The 22,672-nt window shown below is 33.4% G+C and overlaps 2 protein-coding genes across 2 annotated transcripts; both read right to left on the reverse strand.

The window, feature by feature from the left end:
- Positions 1-6,802: 6,802 nt before the first annotated feature.
- On the reverse strand, positions 6,803-16,858 carry LOC114401580 (WD repeat-containing protein 25-like). Its single transcript, XM_028364130.1, has 4 exons — positions 16,508-16,858; positions 12,661-12,819; positions 11,881-12,365; positions 6,803-7,476 (listed from the first exon to the last, which is right to left on the reverse strand). The coding sequence occupies exons 1-4, from the start codon at positions 16,764-16,766 to the stop codon at positions 7,105-7,107; spliced, it is 1,275 nt and encodes a 424-aa protein (XP_028219931.1). The 5' UTR covers positions 16,767-16,858; the 3' UTR covers positions 6,803-7,104.
- Positions 16,859-18,542: 1,684 nt separating this feature from the next.
- On the reverse strand, positions 18,543-19,450 carry LOC114402867 (NDR1/HIN1-like protein 26). Its single transcript, XM_028365551.1, has one exon. It carries the CDS (start codon positions 19,296-19,298, stop codon positions 18,615-18,617), a length of 684 nt encoding a protein of 227 aa, XP_028221352.1. The 5' UTR covers positions 19,299-19,450; the 3' UTR covers positions 18,543-18,614.
- Between the last annotated feature and the right edge of the window lie 3,222 nt (positions 19,451-22,672).

Here is a 22,672-nt window from a genome sequence, read left to right on the forward strand (position 1 = left end):
GATTTTTTTTATTTCATTCTCTCTTTTACATTTTTTGTATTTTCTTTATTTCTCATTTTCTTTCTACCCATGTTAGCCAATATTCGTGCGACATTCAAATGGTCAAAGAAGCTACATTTGGACATTACATTACAATAATTGGCATTTCTCTGGTTCTCGCAAAATGAGTGATATATTTTTGGGCCATGCACTTATAATAGTGGAGGAATGGAGATACATCATACATGCGTGCGCATGCCAGCATTTGGTTCTCACCCCATTCTCCAAAACACAATGTATAGTTTCGTTCAGCTTCCACTTCAACATGCAAATATATTCAATTCATTTCCCACCGGTGTCGTGACATTTAAGGTGGCGTTGAGGTTTGTCGTCACATTAAGGAGGTGATGAGGTTTTTCAGTCCATCTCCTTCTGGCCGGGTGGACCCAACACTTCATTCATGGCCCTCCCTTTTTGTCATAATTGTGTTCATTTTGCAGACCATGCTTTTCTGACCCTACCATATTGTTTCACAATACTGAAAACTAATATGCACAACGAATTAGCTGCCTTTTTCATTTATGAATGTTTAATTAAAACATTGTTGTATCAATGCCAATGTTCAGAATGTCCTTATTCTTTATGGATCTACTTGAGAATCACCCATCTTGTCCAAATCCTTATTAATGGCCATGTTGTCCACTATTCTGCTACGCATAAAATATGTTGGTTTGTGAGATGGCAAATCAACTGACTAATTAATTAATTGGGCTATTGAGGTGATGATAAACCAATGTGGGTCAATTTGATGATGACTTCCTCTTTGTGATAAGATTCTTTCATATTAAAATCCAATAGTGTTCTAACGGAGTCTAGGGATGTGCCAACCTGAGCCACATAATCCTGATATCGTTCTCCAATTTCGAGAAAGTGTGGCAAAAGTATAAAATTATAGTTTCTTCTACCATCGGAGCAGAGCCAATCTTGGAATGTTATAATGTTGGAGTTACAGGTGCTATTGGGGAGGGAAAAGATAATTGTTGGTATTAGTAATAATTAGTAATAGTATGAAATGGAAGGAACCCATACTTTGCAGTTTGCAGGGGAAAGTTGTAGAAATAATGAGGCAACAAAAAAATGACATCAATGAAAATACAGTGAAGGCTAACAATCTGCTTTTTGTAATCTTAACTGAACTTAGAATTGCCTAATGATTAAAATATAATTTTTTAGTTATCATGCTACTGTCATTCGGAGTAAAAGTATTTAAAAATGTAGTTCACTTCACCTTATTCATTCCCAACCTCAATTTCTTTTTTATTTTATACATTCTCATTTCCACCCAGTCATTTTATATTGCCCCTTCAGAAATCCATATGAATGATATTGCGGCAATCATCATAACCAACCCTCTACATCTTCATATAGAGAATAGGAGTCTGTATCTAATGGAGGGGGAGTCATAATAACCCACAATGTTCACATACTGCGATTCGATTGTTGGGACATTCTGCTCTGATTTGAGATTCCCACTTAGAACATGAGAAAGATATATACATGTATGTTCTCCACCCAGCTATATTTTAAAGCCGAAAACATAGTTCAAAGCAATGAATTTTTCCAGTGATATTGAAAGGTACGAAAGAATTAATGAAGATGAATCACTTTGAGGATTTTTTTTCTTTCTTCTGAAAGACTTGAAGGATTCTTGCTCTGAAATATGTTGCATATTATCTTTGTCAATTTCTACCTATGATCATTCATTTACATTTTACAGTAAGCACTAGCTTACTAACATAAAACTAATGAGAGTAAAAAATGTTCGAATTAATTCTTAAACATATCAATATAAGCATATTGTTTCCCTATAAGTTAGGCATAATTATAAAAATCAAATTTGTGGGTACTCGTCCAATCCCGCTCTAACTTTGACAGAAAAAATTTACTTCTGTCAAGGTTGAATTCAGATTTTTTCCGACTTAAAATAGTAGGATTGGGGTCAGGTATGTCACATCCCACAATCTACATATTTATATATAAGTATACATCTATATTTAACCTATTATCATTAAGTTAATTTTTTGTCATCTAATTTATTTTTTATGTTAAATTTGAACCTCTATTTTTTTATATTTAGTTTGATTCTAATTTTTAAAATTGATTCAATTTAATCCTCTAAATATTTTTATTCTATTTGATCATCTAATTTTTAAAATTAGTTCAATTTGATCCTCTAATTTTAAGAATAAGTTCAATTTAATCTCATTGTCTAAATTTATTTGAGTAATCATGTCATCTAATTTGATTCTATCGTATAAGCATTTTGTGACGGTTTAAAATCTTCACCTATGGTTACTCATGTTTTAAAATTGTCTAAGCAATAAAATACATAATTTTTGTCTAATTTCAAATCTAAAACTAATTTTGAATATAATTAAATTGAATGTCATGAAATTATAATCTTAGGCCATTTAAAATAATTTTAAATATAATTAAGTTGTTATTGTAAATTATAGTAGACAATATATATTTATAGAGAGAAAAAATCTTTGATAGGTAAAATTTTTTTTTTTTAATGTTTGAAAAATGAGAATTTGAGATAAATTAATAATACAAAGTAAAATAGACCTTAGTTGGTGTGTATTAATTAAAGTTTTAATGGATGTAAGAATAGCAATAATTTGAATGCAAATATGTAATTTAAGTATAGTTATTATTGTACTTTATTATTTACAACCTTATAATGTATAATCAAAAGTGGAATGAAGTATGGGAAGAGTTGCATAACTTAAGGGTGAAAACACCAATCAAAACATCTGTTTTACTTGGTGTTAAAATTTAACTCAAAGGACACAACTAACAGTAAAGAACATTAGTCTAGTATAGTACTCGTGCAAGCACATGAATAAGTTACAAAATTAAATATATAATATAATTGCATGTATTTAGTGGTAAGTGTGTAAAACTTAATAAATGAGAATCAAAACTAATAAGATTGAGATATATAATATTTTATAAAATAATTTTGTCTATTTAGTTTTCATGATATCTATGGTTACTCATGTTTTAAAATTGTCTAAGCAATAAAATACATAATTTTTGTCTAATTTTAAATCTAAAACTAATGTTGAATATAATTAGAATGTCATGAAATTATAATCTTAGGCCATTTAAAATAATTTTAAATATAATTAAGTTGTTATTGTAAATTATAGTAGACAATATATATTTAGATAAAGAAAAAATCTTTGATAGGGAAAGCAAATAATTTTCTGTATTTAGATCAAATGATAATATTCTTTACTTGAACTATAACTCTACATGGATTCCCACCATAAGCAAAAGAAATAGCTCAAGTCGTTGTACCTAGCAACAACAAATCCCTCACCGAAGAAAAAAAATAACAAAAAAATTACACTTTACGTATGATATTATATATGAGTAAACTTGATATTTAATCATTATAGAACATAATTTGTCATTTTATTAGCTAAAGATTTACATATAGTTTGAGTGTTTCTATTAAAATTCTTCTCAATGATAATAAAATAATAATAATAATAATAATTCATAGCAGTAACACAATTCTCCAGCATTCTTCAATGTGCTTCTGCTTAACCAATTGTGAAAGAAATTTTTTCACAAAGGCATCTCCTGCAAAAACAAAAGAATATAAGTACATAACATCAATTTTTTAAGTTTTCACAAACATTTAGAATAGACAAAATCAGAATCTAACTTGCCACTACCATTAATATGTAATATCTATGTATTAGTTGCATGACTATGTTTTATTATTCAAAGAATTATATGAGCAGACCAATTGCCCATAAATTTAACTACACATATAACTTTAACATTTAAATACTAAAAGCAATAGCTCTGTATAGCTCCATTTGTATCAACTAATTTGTCTAATAGTATTAGGCGTACAATTTCATTTTCCCATCCTCAACAACACAAACAGTGACTATATGAGATTATATGTACCTTTAGATTATATTTGTATTCTGTCAATTTTGACAATTCGGGCATGATTTGTCTGTGATTGTAAGAGCGTGGTCGGTATCAAATTTTCTCAGCAGTGACTATGGCCAGTGACTGTAAATGTGAATGCTACATTTTAAATAGTACAAGGATTGAGATAAGTTAGGAATCCTAATTTAATTTGCACTTGAGACAAGGAAAATAAGTGAAAAATTATCTAATATTTGTCTACATTAGGAAATATAAGCTCCAGAGTACTTCAAACTAGCGTGTTCTTTGTTTCCAGTCAACCCTTATAGTGCAAAATTCACTCACCGTCATTATATTGGTAGATTCTTTGTTTGAATCACTTCTAGAGTTCAATGTACTTTTGCCCAAATTTTTCTCCATTTCTCTATATGGTCTATTAGGCAGTGGCAAATCGACTGAAGATTGAGGTTCCGCCATTGTTGATCTGTCACTGGGTCTTCCTGTACACAGAATAAACCAATATGAATGCATCTAATCGCTTCATTTTGAGAATATGATCCTTCCAATTAATTCAGAATCCAATAATTCTAACGGCATTCCCTATCTCCATTTGGTCAAAGCCGGCAATTAAATATTGTTAAAAATCACAAAATTCGTAAATAATATAATAATGTAGGGATTAAAAATGGAATAGGGGATAATCAAATCAATGTCGTTATCCTCTCCACTCTTATATCATCTATGCACACGAGATAAGAATTTCGACAATGAATTAGAATACTCACATACGTCCTTATGTCATCAACACTATCAGATACAGACGGAGAACCTTTTCCACTGATTATCTTTAAGAGTTAGGATCACGACTCCAAAACTATACACATCAGATTTTACAGAAAACTGGCCATGCATTGCATACTCCGGAGACATGTATCCACTGTATATACAACTTTTGTTAGTGCTGAAATTTAAACAAAAAGGAACAAAAATGTATAATGCAGAAAAAATCTTTTCAAATTGATCAATAACTAGGTAGCAGTAACTTATTCAGAGGGTAATTGAGAAATTGCAAGTAGCAATTTAGGCAGATAAAACTTACTAAGTCCCCACAATTCTGTGTGTATTTTCTTCCATATTATCAGGAGCAACAATTCTTGGTATTCCAAAATCTGATATTTTTGGATTCATGTTATTACCTAACAAATCGTTATTAAGTTTAAGGTCAGGTGTATAATTTTAAGGCAGGAATCTTGGTGGAGATAAAGAATTCTTAGAGCAATTCCTTTAGTAATTTGGTGTCATACAAACTAATTTAATTGTCTTATCTTTTGGGGATCTGCAGGTAAAAGAAGTTTTTTGAGTGACTACATGATTTATTATGTAAACTTATATATGTATTAAATATACATTAAAAAATTTAGTATTTTATATAATGGCATTAATTATTTTACAACATAATTAATCTATTAACTCAGCCGGTTAGAACGTTGTGTTAATAACGCAAAAGACACAGGTTTGAGTTCGTAGTAGGGGCCTGCTTTCCTCATTCTAAGTTCCATCTTTCTTGTGCCCCTTTTAGCCTTTTGAGTTTGTTTTTTGGGGGAAAGACTAGTGGGGCTTAACAAAGAGATAAATATTGGGATAATAAAGAGAGAGATTGCTTAAGACCATGCAAGGTGGGGAACATATTCATATAGACGTTGAAAATAAAGTATGTTCATAGGATAGTAGGCTGCATGAGGCCTAAGGGGTTGTGTTTCCTTGCTTTAAATGGGATTTCAGATTACATTGCCCAAATTTTTCCAATATAAACAGTTCTAAGAGAGAGGTACTTGTACTTGTGGACCATAAAACTTTGAAAGAGGTGCTTGGTTTTTCTCTAGATAGTGCTGTGTGATGTTCATATAAAAACAATGTTTTCCAATTTCCAGAATTGAAATTTCTTTGTGTGAAAATTTGGAGGGGGGGGGGGGGGGGAGTTGGGGAAGCTGGTCCCATTTGCAAATGCATCTAAAAAGAGAGAAATAAAGAGTGGTGTGTCTGGTCCCTCTACAATTGAATTTGACCCCCATGAAGAGGGGAAAGGGAGTTACATAATTATAAGGTCTTGTTTAGACCCTGTTAGGCCCCCCTTCTATCTCTCTTCCCTCGTGGGAAGATGTGGCTGAACAGAAGAACAGCAGAGTTTGCCCCCACAAATCCCCTCTTGGATTAAGTCACATTTAGGGTTTCCTTCCATGATGGTAGGTAATGGTTACAAGCACCTAGACATTGCTTGTGACTCGTGAGCTGCACCACTGCCTCATGCCACGTTTTTGTTTTAGTTACAAATGCACAAGAGAATAAAGTAAACCCTGCCCAGCATTAAGAGTGTGAAGGACATGCAAATAAGTGTAAGCATTTCCAGTTTCACAGCAGGCTTGTCAAAATCTTCCATGGAGAGTTTAAAACTTTTCCAAGTGATCAAGTTTTGGTCTGAGACCCCTGAATATTCGATATAGAAACATGCAACTTGCAGGCTGATATTTGTTGGGACAAAACTATTCTATGATGGCATCCTTTGACCATATAGCAATCTTTTGGAAAGTTATCAGGTCTTTGAGAATCTCGATAGTCATGGAGCCTATTTTCATTTTGCTGCTTTTTATTCCATAGTGGTGAAAGCAGGTTGACTCTTTAGCCAATTTAGATGCTAATGGCCAACACAAATCTCTGTGCAGCTTTACACATTGTAAGATCATTGCCTGAATTATCCAAAACAGTTCTTCACTGGGGAAATTAAGGGCCGATAATGGAGAAGCATTTTAAATTTTCATTCATTGTTAGTAACTTTCTACACAGTTCAGAAACGATTTGTCACATCATTAATCATAGTTACCAAGATTTCTCACTTCTGGTAAATACTTTAAACTGCTTTTTAAACAATTCACACCATGATTCACTATAGTTGTAATATGAGTGAACAAACATTAAATCCACAGTACAACAGTAAAAGGGTACACATTTAAGCAAACATTGACTTGTGGAGAAGGTTTCATAATTCACACGGTATCTAACAAACTAGAAACAGCTGCCTAGACTAAGAGAAGGCTAGAGTTTTCCACTCTCCTAGCAAGTCATTTTCTAGTAGTAACCAAATGCTTTCCCTTTGAGAAAATTAAAGACTGACTACTCAAATACCAAAATACTTCCATCCCATGAGCATGAAGCAATAACATTAGGTATAACAGGGTGGAAGGCAACATCTATGCATGCCTGGTCATGGGCCTTGATTTTCTTCACAACTTTGGATGACTGATAATCATAAAGGTAGATAGAACCATCTGAAGAGCCAGAAGCGAGTTTTTTCCCATCCAAGCTGAAATTGCACTTGACTGGGAACCCAGAGACCACATGTCCCTCATATCGCTTACATTTGTTGAGTCTGTAAGGTGGGTTGGTAGTAAAGATTGCAACATAATTCCCATTTGATTGGGCAACAAAAGTTGAATCAAATGGGTGGCGCCTCACACAGGGACATGTATAAGCTTCCACATAAACCTGATTCAGGAGTATAATAAGCTAATTAAAATCTGAATTCACAAAGTATAACAAAGTTTACACGTACATGTCAATTTGATATTTAGAGAAGAATTGCATACTCCAAAATGCATATAGGCATCAAGAACAATAGGTTGCATACATAATAGAAATTCCAGATTGTAATACAGTGCGCGTGGCTTGAGTTTTATCACAACTTTAAGATCATGGAAAGTCTTTGGAATAGAAAAAATTGAAAAGTTGATCTTCTGAACTACTTGTTCAGTGTTATCAGTGCAAATCATGCTGCTTTGCTGCATTAATATTATTACCTAACATTTAACAACCATCAACAAATCTAAATGTTTAACCAAAAGTCAGCATACCTTGAGTGACAGGGGTAAATGAGTAAAATGAAGATAATGAAATTTAATCTGACATGTTTAAATGAATAAATTGTAGATATGTAATTTAATCTGATATGTAGGCAATGGCAACATAAACAGCAGTGTGGAAAAGTACAGAAGTGGCGAGTAAGAAGAGGGAGAATCTAGAAGCTGGTAATCTCGAATAAACCCTAAAGCAGTAGTGTTGTTAATGGCGGAGAGCCCAAAATCCACCATATACATATGGCGAATGGCATAACAGAAAATGGTGGAAGCCAAGGCGTATACACACACACACACATGATAAACCGGTGTTTGCATGTTCTTTTGCAAGAGTTTTTGCCTTGCTTTTAATTCGATTCATGTGATTTTATGGGCAAAACTCACGTAATTTTGTTAAGTTTGATTCAGCCAGGACAGAGACTGGAAAATGTGGAAAATCTGCGAAAAGAGGCTTAAAAAGGGTAAAAAAGAGTGCTCTGATGAGGAGATCGACCGTTTGTGCTCATTTTAGAACACCTAAAGCTATAGCAGAAAGGCCGTTCTGAGTTTTCGCAAAAAAGCCAACAGGGTCACCAATTCCGAGAACGGCCGTTAGCCGTGCTCTTCAACAGCATGGCCGTGCTATTGCCAACGCCAGCTACATTTGTTTTATAGAAAGGGAATTGGGTGAGGGTTTGAATTATCTTTTGCTTTGTGCACGAAATTAGAACACTGAGTGAGTTAGGCATAGTTGGGAAATTTGTTGGATTGAGGGAGCACGTGAGAAGGATTACGGTGCCTCTAACATGTTATTTCTCTACTCTTTCCCATGTATTTGACGTTCTGTGTATGCTTGTCTGTGCCTATGGCCAACTAAACCCCTATTTTTTAAGACTATGAAGTAATCCGCAGATGAACCCCAATTTGATTGATTGAAATTTGTCTTTGTTCAATCAATTGTTTCATTCTATTGTGCTTTATTTCATTTAGAATTGCTCGCTCTATATTTTAATCGTTTGTGGCCTACTTCATATGAATTGTAGAATAATTGGGTCCTGTGAAATATGAATGACCAAACATATTTTAGGGATTTGTGAATTATTCTCCACAAACTTATACTTTCTCGTAATTTGAACCCAAACTGACCAAGTAGGCTTTGAATTAAGAGAAAGAGGGTTCAGTGTTTCACCAGGACCTGTTAACTATTTTTGAGATTTTCAATAATTGATTGTAGATGAATTTTCAATTACGAAAATTCGGGGAATTCAAAAGCATGATTGGAATGATAGTCCTAGGTCTCTTTATATGATAAATTATCCCATATTTTTGCTGCTTGTTCTTGAGTTTTATTTCCACGAGTGATTAATCACAATTCATTCCACCATTGGTAAAAATCCATATTCTTTAGTTTATTATGAATTAAATTATTACGGGAACACAACTAGTTCTTAGGGTGCGATATCCTGACTTAGGTCCATTATTATTGCACGTAGAGTACGCTTGCTCTTTGCGAACATATTTTACGCTTCAAGTTTCAGGCGCCGTCACCAGGGACTAGTTGTGTAGTTGGATAATTTCTTTTGTGAGACTGTTGTTTATGAGCAGGTAGAGCAGACCTTGTTAGACTATCTCACTCAAGTGGGGATAGCTAACAACATATTGTTGCCAACTCAGGGGGCAGCAGTCAATTTTGAGCTGAGACATGGCTTCTTGCAGATGATAGAAAGCAATCAGTTCCATGGGACAGACTCTGAAGACCCCGTGGCACACCTGAAGAGGTTCCTGCAGTTGACTGGCACCATCAATGTGCAAAACATGCCCACAGAGTATGTGAGATTGGATGCTTTTCCATTCTTACTGAATGGGAAAGCCTGGGATTGACTTTGTGCTTTACCTGAACACAAGATCACTACTTGGGAGGACTGCGTTAATAAATTCCTTCAGAAACATTTCTCTGTAGTTAAAACTGATCAAATACAGAGGGATATTGGGAATTTAGTGCAGGATCAGGATAGTTTGGGTGAAGCATGGGAGAGGTTTCAAGAGTTGCTCCGGAGTTGTCCACGTCAAGGTTTCAGCCCACAGAGGATTGTGCAAATATTCTATGGAGGAGTGCCCTCTCATAATAGGACAACCCTCGATGCTGCTTGTGGGGGAAATCTTATGCTGAAGCAACCAAGATCACTGAAGATATGTCCTTTGACCCCTACAACAATTATGGGGATAGGAGGATTGTGAGGAGGCCAGGGAATCAGGTGGAGGTAGAAGCATCCAGTTCAGGACTACTGTATTTGACTGGCTGCTACTATAATGAATGAATACTATTGTCTTTATCAAACTCCCTTCACCATAAATAGAACCATTGTTTTTTAAAACTAAACAAGACTAGCTAGCCTGATTGGTTCAACTGTCAACTAGTCCATGCCAAGAAAATGATCGTATCTGTACACTGTAGCTGTTACACAGTTAGCATAGTTTAACTTTAACTAGTATACCGTGAGTTGTTGAAAGAAAGAGTGTGCAGCATGTGCATTTTCATCTATATGCTAACACCTGTTAACCAACAGATCAAGTTAACAGTTTAGTTAGCAGGCCCACTGTTCTGCTCTAATTCTGTTACAACTCAACTGATTCAATTGCTACAGTTTCTCTTACACAGTTTTTCTATATATTTACAATTGTACTTGAAGTACAAACTTGATTGATTTAGCAACAGAAACACAAATACAGAGAACAATCGGATTGAAATGAACCATTTTATTGAAAAAAAAATTAAAAAACGTAGGCACCCCCACCCCAACATTCTCAAGTTTCTTCCTTGCCACACCCTGTTCGTTTCCATCCCTTTCACATTTTCCTCCATTCTGTACTCTATTTTCCTTACTCAGTCATTCTTTTTGAGATTCTGGAGAAAATTTAGAGTCACTTATTTTCTCCTCAACAATTTTCTCTAAGGAGTAGGCGGTTCTACCCACTCCTTCAAATTATTTATTTGGACTCTTAGAAGCCAACTCCCTAACTCAAAAGCTAGGGAAATTTAGTTATTGGCATGTTTTCGTTTTGAGAAGGCGTATTTTACTATTTTAGAACTATAAGTAGAAAGTATAAATCTAGGGATTGCATCTTTAAATAATTTTCCAAGTTCTTGTTAAATATTTGTTACATTGACCTAATTAAAAAAATATATATTTAGTTCAAGAACATATTAAATAAGTAAACTAGCAACCTGGTCCCTGAATAATTTGATATTTTCAATTAGGTTCCTATACTTAAACGAAGCCTAACAGAAATGTTGCCAAGGATCCAATTAAAAATAATTTACTAGTTAGGGATCTAAATCTAATTACAGACTTTAAATTATAGGAACTTATTTAAAATCCCTAAATAGTCCAGAAACCTACAAATTAACTTAACCTTAAACAAATATTATGTCTTTAGTGTAATCTTATTATTAGGCTTGCTAGGCTAAGTCATTGCTGAAGTCTAAGCATGGGTAACATCCCTAGGGTGGGTCATGGACAATTGGACATTAATATTGCATTTGCAGTAAGTTTGCTATGTCAGTTCATTCATCCACCCTATTAAAAACAACTTAAGGCAGTATGTTTTGGATCTTGAAACTTGAAAGTATCAAACCAGGAAAAAGGCAGTATGTTTTTAATCCTATAGCTTAAAAAATATAGTAGCTTAAAATATTAAAATTTCATGTTTAATGTCAATAGAAAATAATATTATTGTGTGTTAAAAACAGCATAATAATATACATACGTTAAAAATTAATTCCAGTTTGACAATAATTTGGTCATAGTTGAACCACTAAACCATGAATCAGTCCATTTACCGGCTGGTTTAAGAAAATAGAAATGGTATCTATAACTTTTACTGGACTATCTGCGTTATTCTATTCCCTCTAGAATGACTTATTGTTTCAAGACTTGTAATCAACCTCAGCGTTGCTGCTTAAACTAACAATAAGCAAACTTCACAGCAATTTTGCAGAAAAAATGGATAACAGTTAAAACAGAAAAATGAAAGACAATATATAGAATTATCTCACCTGATTAGACAATGGTATCTCTCTTGACACATCCCAAACAATAATAGCATTCTCGCTGGCATTACTTTGAGATACATCACTAGAAGAAATGAATTGCTTCCCATTCATTGTGAACTCAACATCCAGAATTGGACCTAAATTTCGATTATAATTGTGCACTACTTTGCCAGTTCTGGCATCCCAAAGTTTGATCTGGCCCTTTGACCCTCCAGAAAGGAAGAGATTTGAATTGTCTGGATGGAACTTTATAACTCCAACAATTTGATCTTCTCTGAAAACCTGAGTCTCCAATCCCTTTTCAACATCAATTAACCTAGACGTGCAATCATACCCACAAGAAAGTAGGAAGTGCCCTTGCTGAGACCATTTCACATCTTTGACTGCTGCATTGTGGAAGTTTAGCACACATGCTTTCTTCTGATTTCTGCTCCATACATTCCATATGCAAACCGCATGATCCATCCCAGCAGATGCAAGGAGGTGAGCTGTAAGCTAACTCTGATGAACAAATAAATACTAGTACTAATATATACAACAAGCATATCTCTCTTGCTCTCTCTCATACACACGTACACACACGTACACACATGACACTTTTCAATACTTTGATTTTAAATTTAGTCTAGCTGTGAACAAATGCTTTATACATTAAAATTAAAATATAACACAAATGCAATACCTTTATCACTAAGAAACAGTTTAGGACGACTATTCCTCATTAAAAACTATAGCATATCACACACAAACCAAGGCAACAGTTTGTCAACAAAGAGAACTTACCATGACTTGATGACCAATGTATAGCATTGACAGCTTTTGTATGCCCGTATAGAGTCGCAGATAGCTTTTCAGATATCAGGTTTGGGCTTTGATGACCCTTTGCTTTACTTTTCAACAATGATAAAATATTATGGTGTATATCAGCATCCAAGATACTCCCTAAGTTTATAAACAAGAAAAAGGTCAGCGTAGTTGTCTCTATCAAAGACAAAAAAAAAAATCAATATAGAAGCAAGGGAATAGATAGAATCACTAAAACATGCAGCACATCTATGTCTGAAGAAAGTACCAACAGGAAAAGGTATGTGTGAGAGGAAATAAAGAAATTTAATTTATGCAAGCTCATCACTCAGCCAGAGACTGATTATAACACAAAAATTCATCTGCTGCATGCTTCAAAATTAAGCAGCTATTTCTATTGAGCTTCCTCACTAGATAGATATAGAAGTGGAGGGCCTTAATTGAGAAGTAGACCTTGAACTATGATAGTAGCCATACCAAGTGATTGTTGCATAAGCACAGTGCCAATAGACAATCAATTAAAAACTCAAGACAATATTAACAATTTAACATAACTTGAGCATGGATCTCACTACAGAGTTTATTATTATTTTAATTTTTAATACATTTTGAACTTTTGATTAGTTGTACCCATAGACACTATGCTAATGCAATAATTGCTCTAGTCATGCCAAAGAAATTCAATTCTCTTAAATACCACCAAAAAATGTCAGGAAAAGAGAATCTGGGTGGGATTTATATAGAAGAATAAGGATACAATTATGAAAAAAATGAGTATCTAAGACTCCAAGTTTAGCTTATCTCCTAAAGAAAAGATCATTTTCATTCCCTTACTCAGTAAGTATCCATGCCACAACCATATGTTTACCTCCAATGGACATATGATGTTTAACAGATTATGTCTCATTTTCGTCATCCTTTCAATAGATACTTGTGACATTATTACCTCCAATGGACATATGATAACAACACCAATCCCTCATATTACTTTGAACTGATATATCCAAAAAGGCATATCAGACTATTCTCCCTCCCTCTTCTCTACCCCTTTATGATGTCATAACATCACCAATCCATCATATTACTTTGGATTATGATATATCCAAAAAGGAATATCAGATTATTCTCTCTTCTTCACCCCTCTAAATCACATACCCCTTAAGCATATGGTCATGGGTTCGATCCCTGGCCACTGGCTACGAGAAAACATCTGTTGGGAGAGGTCAACCCCTTAAATGGATCTCAATACCTCTGGGGATTAGTCCTTGACTTTCAGCTGAGGAATACCTCGGTTCACACAAAAAAAAATGTCTACATATGCCATTGGGCCTTTCTGTTCATTCTCATACTTTTTTATCTCTGGCTGTATGATTGAGAGAGGAGGGGATTTCAAGAGGAGACACGAAAATTCAAGAGAGGGAAAATGATGAAAGCACTATCAAATAAAATTTTTAATTGCAATATTGGGAATGATTATAAATTATACAATCTATAAGATTTACCATATATACAAACATAATGATAAATATGTTATATATTATTACATCAATATCTTAAATTGTTTTAAACAAACTATAGTCATAGTTATCAATCACAGATAGCAATCAGCATTAAAAACGGTATAGCGAGATGGCCACTATTTTAAATATTATAATATAAGTAAATAATTTATAGTACATATATAAATACTAAAAACAAAAAAGAATCCAAAATTAAAGAAATTTATGATAAATAATAAGTCAGATTTTATGCACACAATTACCATCAATCTAGGAACAATAAGAACAAAGTAATGCAGTAAAAATATGAAAGATGATGGTAAAATTAGTAGAAAAAGAACACAAAAAATAAGATAAAAATTAGCAGAACTTGAACTGGGAAGTCTAAAGGAAGAAGAAAGAGTGAAACTCAGGAAAAAAAAATTAGTCCAGTAAAGTGAAGGAACAAAGGTCAAAACAGAGAGAAAGAAGGATTTCAAATCCTATTATGTTTATGAAGCAAAAAATGCATCAGAAAATGGGGTGACATGACAATTTTAGCCAAGAAAACCCTCAACAGTGTCATTTCAGTGGTACAAATAGTTTTTTGAGGTCTATATCATAATAGCGTCATTATACCACGTGAAAAAATCACCTTTTTGGCATGCCATGACCACTTTTTTAATCCCATAGCATCCTATGCCGTTCCACTACACTATTGCTCCGCTATATCAAGACTATAATAGCGTCATTATAGTCTTGATATAACATTGTATAGTGAATCACATACTTCAATATGTATCCCAGTAACAGAAGATAGCAGTAAAAAAATAAAAGATGAAGTTGATCACATAAAATGCAGCAACACAACAAATAAAGGTAGCATCAATATCATTCCTAAAGCTAATATAAAACCAAGAGATTTTTCTTTTATTTTTTTATGCATTGTTAGTATAGGAAAGTTTTACACTTTCAATTTGCTGTCAGCCTGTCACATTATTTAATTAAGTTTAATGTGACTAGTGTTATCAATTGTGGATTGCAGAAGATGGATAAATGCCAACAAACCACTGTCATATATTATCGGGGAAATCAAACACACAGAGACATATACATACATACATATATATTTATATATATATAAGTTGTAAGCAAATAAAATAAAATGCATAAAAAATGGCACGAAATTAACTCAAAAGTTCAAGTGGTTGGAGACTTGCTAGAGATGACAAGAGGATGCAGGAACATGCAACAACCATGTCACCTATAGCGGCCGCAACAGCGCTATAGCACCACTATAGCAGCTATTTAACAACATTGAGTATGACCTAGTGGGATAAGGTGATGGTTGTTTTGTTGTCACCTTACGCAATTGTCTTTACATTGATTAGCACATCAAAATTAAACTCCTCCTTTTGAAGTTACGTAAGAGAAATAAAAGGAACTCAATCTATAACAGAGTAGTTAATAACACCACTATCACATCATCGTGGCACATTGCAGGATGGCCATACTCCCTGGAACTGAGTCACATCACACCCTGCGGCATTTTGCAGCCTTTGCTCCCGCTATGTCGGATATGGGGCTGAAGACTGTTTTACCCCTAACTAAGTACATTTGGCAAAATCAGAAAATTGGACAGAGTTTTAAGTTGACATGTTTTCAGTTCCCATTACATTTGTTCATGCGCACCTGTAAATGCAAGCCCTTGCCCACACTCCTCTGCTAGTTTCCAGCACCACTTGCCATCACACAACACAGCTCTTTTTTTTTCAGCCAATTTCTGGCATCCAGACTCATTTCTCACTGGTTTACAAAGAGTCATCTTTTTTCCGGTAGTTTCCAGCAATTTTGTCACTGTTGTAGTCTACCCACTACCATTTCACTGTTTTGCTAACCACCATAGGTAATTTGTGAAGGGAGGCCACTACCTAAATGGCGTGTTTTTATGGCATAATTTTGGTCTTCTGCCACAACCATCCACCATTGATAACACTGGTATAAATATAAGGTAAGGGTTTAAGGTTCAAAATATCGTCATCACACTATCCACTACCCCCTATAGCATATATAGAGTCGGACACTCCGCGTCGCTAGTTGGGATTGACAACTCTAATCTATAATCATAATTCCAAAATTGAACGCCTTTTAACAAACAGACCTAAAAATAAAAACTAAAAAAAAAAACATATCAAAATCGAACCCAGTAAATTTCACAAAAGTTGAATGTGATTTGAATTTCCACTGTAAAAGTTTCAATGATTACAAAATTGAACAAAAAGAAAGAAAAAGTTCAATTTGGATTACACAAAAACGAAAAGGGAGGAAAAAAAAAAAGAGATGGGTACCAGATAGCGTGAACGGAGACGGAACAGGAACCGGTTCAGGAAGAGGGGCAGGGGTGGAGCCCATCAATGCGCGCTGTCGTTTGGAAATGTATCTTCCGAGCATGGGAGCTTGTGTTTGGTTGTTGAATGAAGGAGGAGAAGACAAAGGAAGGTGTCGTTTTGGCGGGTTAGGGGAAGAGAGTGATACTCTCTGTCGTTTTGGTTGTTCTTCTTCTTCGTCGTCTGAGGCATTCGAATAAGCGTTGCACAGAAGATCCATGTTTGCTTCGCGCACGTTCTATTCCTTCTTCTCTCTTGTTTAAGTTACAGGGTTAGAATATGATGAGGTTTTGTCACAGTCACTAAAAATGTCATAGTCTCTCACCTGAGTTTAGTGTGTTGTTAGAAAATTAATTTTAAATAAAATTGACTATTATAGAATTAATTTGGGTGATGGTAGGAGTTACTCTACTTATTTTAGTATTATCATTTTATATTATAATTGATTTTATTATAATTTTAAAACAATCCAAACATTAAAATAAGATTGACTTACCTCATCTATCCAACACAGATTATATGCATTGTACGATTTCTTTCCTTTTCTCGTTTTCAATTTACTGCTGGCTTTGATTTTTAAAATTTAAATGTTAAGGAAAGAGTAACTTTCAAATAGAAAATTAAAGAAATAATCAAAACGATATATTTCAAAAACATAATAATTAAAAAAAAATTTAAAATTCAATATATAAAAATGAAATAAATAACTATGGTCATTCTGTGGAATTTTGTGCAATGGAATTCAGTGGTTGGTAATGGTAAACTAAATTGGAGCCGTAGGATTCGTGAGATTTACACAACTTTGGGATGAGAATTAGGCGAGAGTAGCATGTGTATAGATACGTATCAAGATAATTTGTTTTTTTTTTCGGGTTTTTGTTTCTTGTATGGGTACACCTTTTACTGCTATTAAGATGCTATTAATAAGATTTGTTTTTTTTTTGTTAAAAAAAAACTTTCAAGTACAATTGTTGAAGCACATAAACTATAAAATCTATGGCTTATACTTAATTAGACTTTGTATTTATGCAATGAATAGGTATGTCTTATGTCATAGGTTATTTGATTATAATAGTTATTTAAGTTTATTAATTGTATTATTAGCTATGTTGATATCATTAACATTATTTTATTTTTAAAATATAATATTATAAGTTATTTGGAAAGATTAAGTATATATATTCATATTTTATAAACTAGAATACACAAGAAAACAAGACTCTTACTCTCTCAATTAGGAATTTTTAATGTTCATGTATTACTTCTACAACTACCAAAACAATTTCTCTCAGAAACATATAATCAAACTATATCATTATTTAATTATTTGTACATTTGATCTTTTCAACACGTATCCCTTGGCTTTCAATTCATTTTTTATTTTTATCTCTAAAATGAATTTTTATGATTTTTTGTTAAAAATAATGTTATGTTACAATTTATATATATTGTTCATTATAAATTTAAAATATAATTTATATGTTCAAATATATTTATTTATTATAAATTTTAATTAATTTATAAATTAAAAAAATATGAATATTAATTATATAAAATTAAATATTTGCCAATTACAATATATAGACTAAAATATTAATTGGTTAGGTTTACTTTCATAAATTTTATCATCCAATTATAAAATTTACACATTTTATCTTCCAAATTTTTAATTTTTAAACATTTTATCACCTAACATTTTTATAGATAGATTTATAGTTACATGTCACACTTTAAAGAATGAGTGTAAAATTATATCTAACTATATATAAATTTTGTTTCCAATATTATTGATAAGTACTTAATACATCCATGAAACGTAATGAAATCTAACAATATATCTCTTTTTTTTTCTTTTTCACCATCTTAATACATCCCAACATAAATGTGAGAAAGATATGAAGATTACACAACAGAGAAATGACAAATCTAAGGAATAAAATTATTTTTTTAAAAAGAAAAAATTGAGATAATAAAAGGTTGCTGAGAAAAAGAAACATAAAAGAGACGAAGTTAATGAATTAATTACAGAACAAATTAGTGAAAATAATCATATCATGCATCCTTAGCCTCAAGAGAAATAAACGGGGCACCTCTTGTCCTTATAAACGGTCAAGAGGGAACCATCGGGTCCCACGCCCACATTACAGTTGGCGTGCATCGTGTGGCGCTTGCTGTCCCACGTGGATATCTTGAATCTGATCACAGACGTCAATTCCAAGCGGAACACCACGCTACCGTCAGCCCTATCGCTCTGGAACTCCGACCAGCGCTGACTACTAACAGTCAACGTCGCCCCACTAAGATCGCCGTCCACTTCCGTCGTGTTCTTGGGCTGCTGATAAAACGGGTAAAGTAACGGCGTGTACCCAATTTTCGTGTCGCGGTAATAAACGGCGCCGTCCATGGACTCATAGTAAACCCCGATGTTCTGGTTGGAGTTTCGCGCGGATACTTTGAACGTTATGACGGCGTTTTCGAACCCGGAATCTTGGGTCAGGCCCGGTATGTTGAACTCGTGGATGTGGAACCTGGGCCTATGGGGCCGGAGGCTGAGCCAGAGGATGAAGGTGATGAGGCCCACAATGAAAAGAAGGCCCAAGAAGGTGGCACAGATCATCTTGGAGACGCGGGTTGTGAGGCTTTCGTGGACACGGTGGGCATAGTACCGCATCGTGTGGTGCCGGTTCAGTTTAACGGGCTTCGGGTTCGGACCCTGGACGTGGTGAACGGGTATGTGGTCGTTGTTGTGCATTTTGCATGGATTGTGTGATGAATGATGATGGATGAATATGAACGATGATGTGTTTGAGAAACGAACTAGGTTTGGTGTTTGTGATTTTGTGGTGAAATTGCATAGAGAGGGGGAGAAGAAGGAAAGAACGGATTTTTAGTTGGGTGCATGGATGAAGTAAAGAATAAGACCTTTGTCCCTTGCGTTGCATGTCCTCGTAAGTAAGGAAAGAAAACTATTTTTATTTTTTTTGGAGCCTTAGTCTAACCTTTTTCCTTTTGCATCACCTTTGGGTAATCATAAGTTCCACTTGGTGTGTGTTACTTTTAAAGCAGCTACCCCAACAATGTAAAACTAACGTTTACTACCTTAAAAGACTGGGAACAGTTAACATTAACATCATAAATTATCAACTATCTATGCAGATACAAAGGTGGGAATTTTCGTATGAACTCGGCTTCTTTTACTTTTTATAAATGACTTTTTGTTTCAAAAGTTACCACTTTCTTATCAACTTACTAATCCCCCCCTCAATCAAGGTCCAAAGGTTTTATCCTTTAGATGATTTGTCGTCAGTAAATAGTTTTTGTTTATTAACTCTAGCTAGGCAAGTTCTAATCTTGTTAACAAAAGGATTATGCAGTAATAGAGACCAGCAGCCTTATTTGTATCCAACGGTTAAAAGAATCAGTAAGGTTCTTTAAATTATCATGATCATGCATGTGTAGAAAAGGATATAATTTAATATGAACGATGGGTAATTATTCAGATTGGAATAAGGTATAATAATAATAATGGTTTCGTATAATGTTGCACGAGGCATATACGAATTCTAGGTAATTAAGAAGATCAAGGCATGTATTTGGGGACCCATACATAATATTACAGATATACATATTTTATGTAAGGCACCCATACATGCAAATTTCGATCTCCAATTTTATATTTATATCATTGCCTAATTCCCAAGTCACCAATTAGGCACTAATTTTGAAATTTAGAACTATAAATTTTCCTTTAACACTCTAGAATAGCCCATCTCTACACTCGGTGAAGATGAAAATATATGACATGATACATATATGACATGATACGATTTAGCCAGAAAATATCTAATATGTAAGGTTCAACTTCTGATCTGTAGGAAAGCTCGTATAATTTTGGTATAAAAAATTTATAGCCATCATAAATTAATAGTATCAAATTCAGACACATAACGGCCAAATTTTTTCCTAACAACAGATCTCGTTTGGAGAACGTATATGCTAGTATTTTGTCACAAAAGACTTCTAACAATATTACTTCTAAGCACTGTTTTGGACTTAGAACGCTGTTATAAGCCTTTCGGCAGTAGTATATATACTTGCTTGGTTAAGCAGCATTCATATATATAATTGAAAGGTTAAGTATACCGGGTAGACGAGATATAAGATTGGTCTGACGATAAAGAAAAAAAATCATGGACTTAAATCTTCTTACCAACAAAAACCTAATAATAACAACAATTAACATTTACAAATAAAAAAATAAATATCTACATGATAGAAAATTACACGGATGAACCACTTTCAAATTCTAATTTAGAAACGTGCAAAAATTATGTTATTGAGCCAATGTTGTTGGGCCTAAGAAAATTTAAAAGGAAGCTATGGATACAAGGAAACAACTATTCCCAGATTTTGCTATTGGCTATTCCAATCCTGTGAAATTTTTCTTTTGCCCACTACCAGATCATTTCGTGACTGTTGCTTTCTTCACTTTCTAAGTTGTTTCCTGTACTCTTTTAGGAATGTGTTTTTTTATCTCTGGAGTGATCATTCTAGAAGCCAAAAAGAATATATTTGGGAATGTAATTTTACATTCCAAATTGACTATTTCAGAAGAAGAAAAAACTGCAGAAAACAACTGGGAAGTGGAGGAAGCAATAACCTCGTTTTGTTTGCTTTTTGAATTGAAGCTCCATTGTTTATACTTCCAAAATCAACAGCTTTGCGCTCTCAGCCCAAAGTCTGGACCACCAATACATGTGTATAAAACACGCATTTATGTCATTAATATATCAACAATATTAGCTTTTAAGCATTATACCATTTAGTCTATGTACATAAATTGAGATAATTGGGTGTGCATAATCATATTTAAAAAATAAATATATATTAACCTTATATATGATTAAAGCTAGAATAAATACAAACATCATGCTACCTAACACTATTATTGATTGAAATTAATTAAAAAGTCACAAAATAATGAGTGAATTTAAATTTACTAATAATAGAAAATGAAATTCACGCACAATTTCAAGTATCCCATTAAAATTTAATTAATAAACAATATTTAAATGAAGTTTTGTCTGTTAGCATTACTGGAATGATCCTGATCATATATGATTTCCCCCCACCATAAACGTCAGAGCTCAGAGGAACGAATATCCGTTAGTAAACCAAAACGACGAAGAATGACTAAAGGAGTAGAAAGATGGACAATAAAGTACCTATTATCTATGAAAATTCTACGAGTGCCATCGAACGTAGGATTACCATTGCAAAAAACAAAACCATTTTAGTTTTTACTTTCTACACTTTTGTGGGTAAGTAAAATATATACGGCTACATACAAAACATTCCTTTCAATCCAGTATTGAATGCTTGTCATCAAGCATATGCAAAATGGCCACATGTTATATTTTCTCTGTCAGAATGCAATGGAAGTTTGTCAGATTTAGAGACTACTTGTCCTATATTTTGAGCGCATTCAAAAGCTATGGGTTTGATTTTAAGACTCGGCATGATTGATTAAGGATAGACAATGAGTGGTGTTGGCTCAAACTTGTATGAATAATGGTGTAAAACACAGATTTTTTATATCTCTTTTCCGATCCGGATAACTTCTTTGGTGCAATTTGAAATGTGAAAAAGATTTTATTTTGTATAAATCATCATATATCACATCACCACGGTAGAAAGTGTGTGTCGTATAATTGAGAAGGCATGAAACAGAAAAAAAATTCATTTTGCCCTCAATTAATAATTGGAAAATGTTTGATTAATACCTATATACTCATCAGCACCTAGAGAGATGAAATAAAATAAAGAAATGATAGATTCATAAAAGATAAGATAAGATGTGACAAGAGAGTTATAGACATGAAAAAAATTGTATCAAATAGGTGTTTAATATAAAAGGATATATATATATATATATATATATATATATATATATATATATATATATATATATAATTGCTCAATAGGTAATGATATTTGAACATTTTAATATTTTAAACATCTTATTGACATCTCTTATTTATTATATTTAAGTTTTGAGTAATGATACTTGAAAATTCAAGTATTTTAGATACCTCATTGGACTAGTTCACGGTCCGCGCGGGTAAC

The sequence above is a fragment of the Glycine soja genome, chromosome 20 (assembly GCF_004193775.1).
Source record: "Glycine soja cultivar W05 chromosome 20, ASM419377v2, whole genome shotgun sequence".
Lineage (NCBI taxonomy): Eukaryota > Viridiplantae > Streptophyta > Magnoliopsida > Fabales > Fabaceae > Glycine > Glycine soja.

Excerpts from the sequence above, each read along its gene's own strand:
- LOC114401580 (XM_028364130.1), bottom strand. The coding sequence starts at position 16,766 with ATGGATCTTCTGTGCAACGCTTATTCGAATGCCTCAGACGACGAAGAA. Across the intron at positions 12,820-16,507 it reads GTCTCCGTTCACGCTATCTG|GGAGTATCTTGGATGCTGAT; the intron begins GTACCCATCTCT and ends TTATAAACTTAG. Across the intron at positions 12,366-12,660 it reads ACATTGGTCATCAAGTCATG|CTCACCTCCTTGCATCTGCT; the intron begins GTAAGTTCTCTT and ends GTTAGCTTACAG.
- LOC114402867 (XM_028365551.1), bottom strand. The coding sequence starts at position 19,298 with ATGCACAACAACGACCACATACCCGTTCACCACGTCCAGGGTCCGAAC.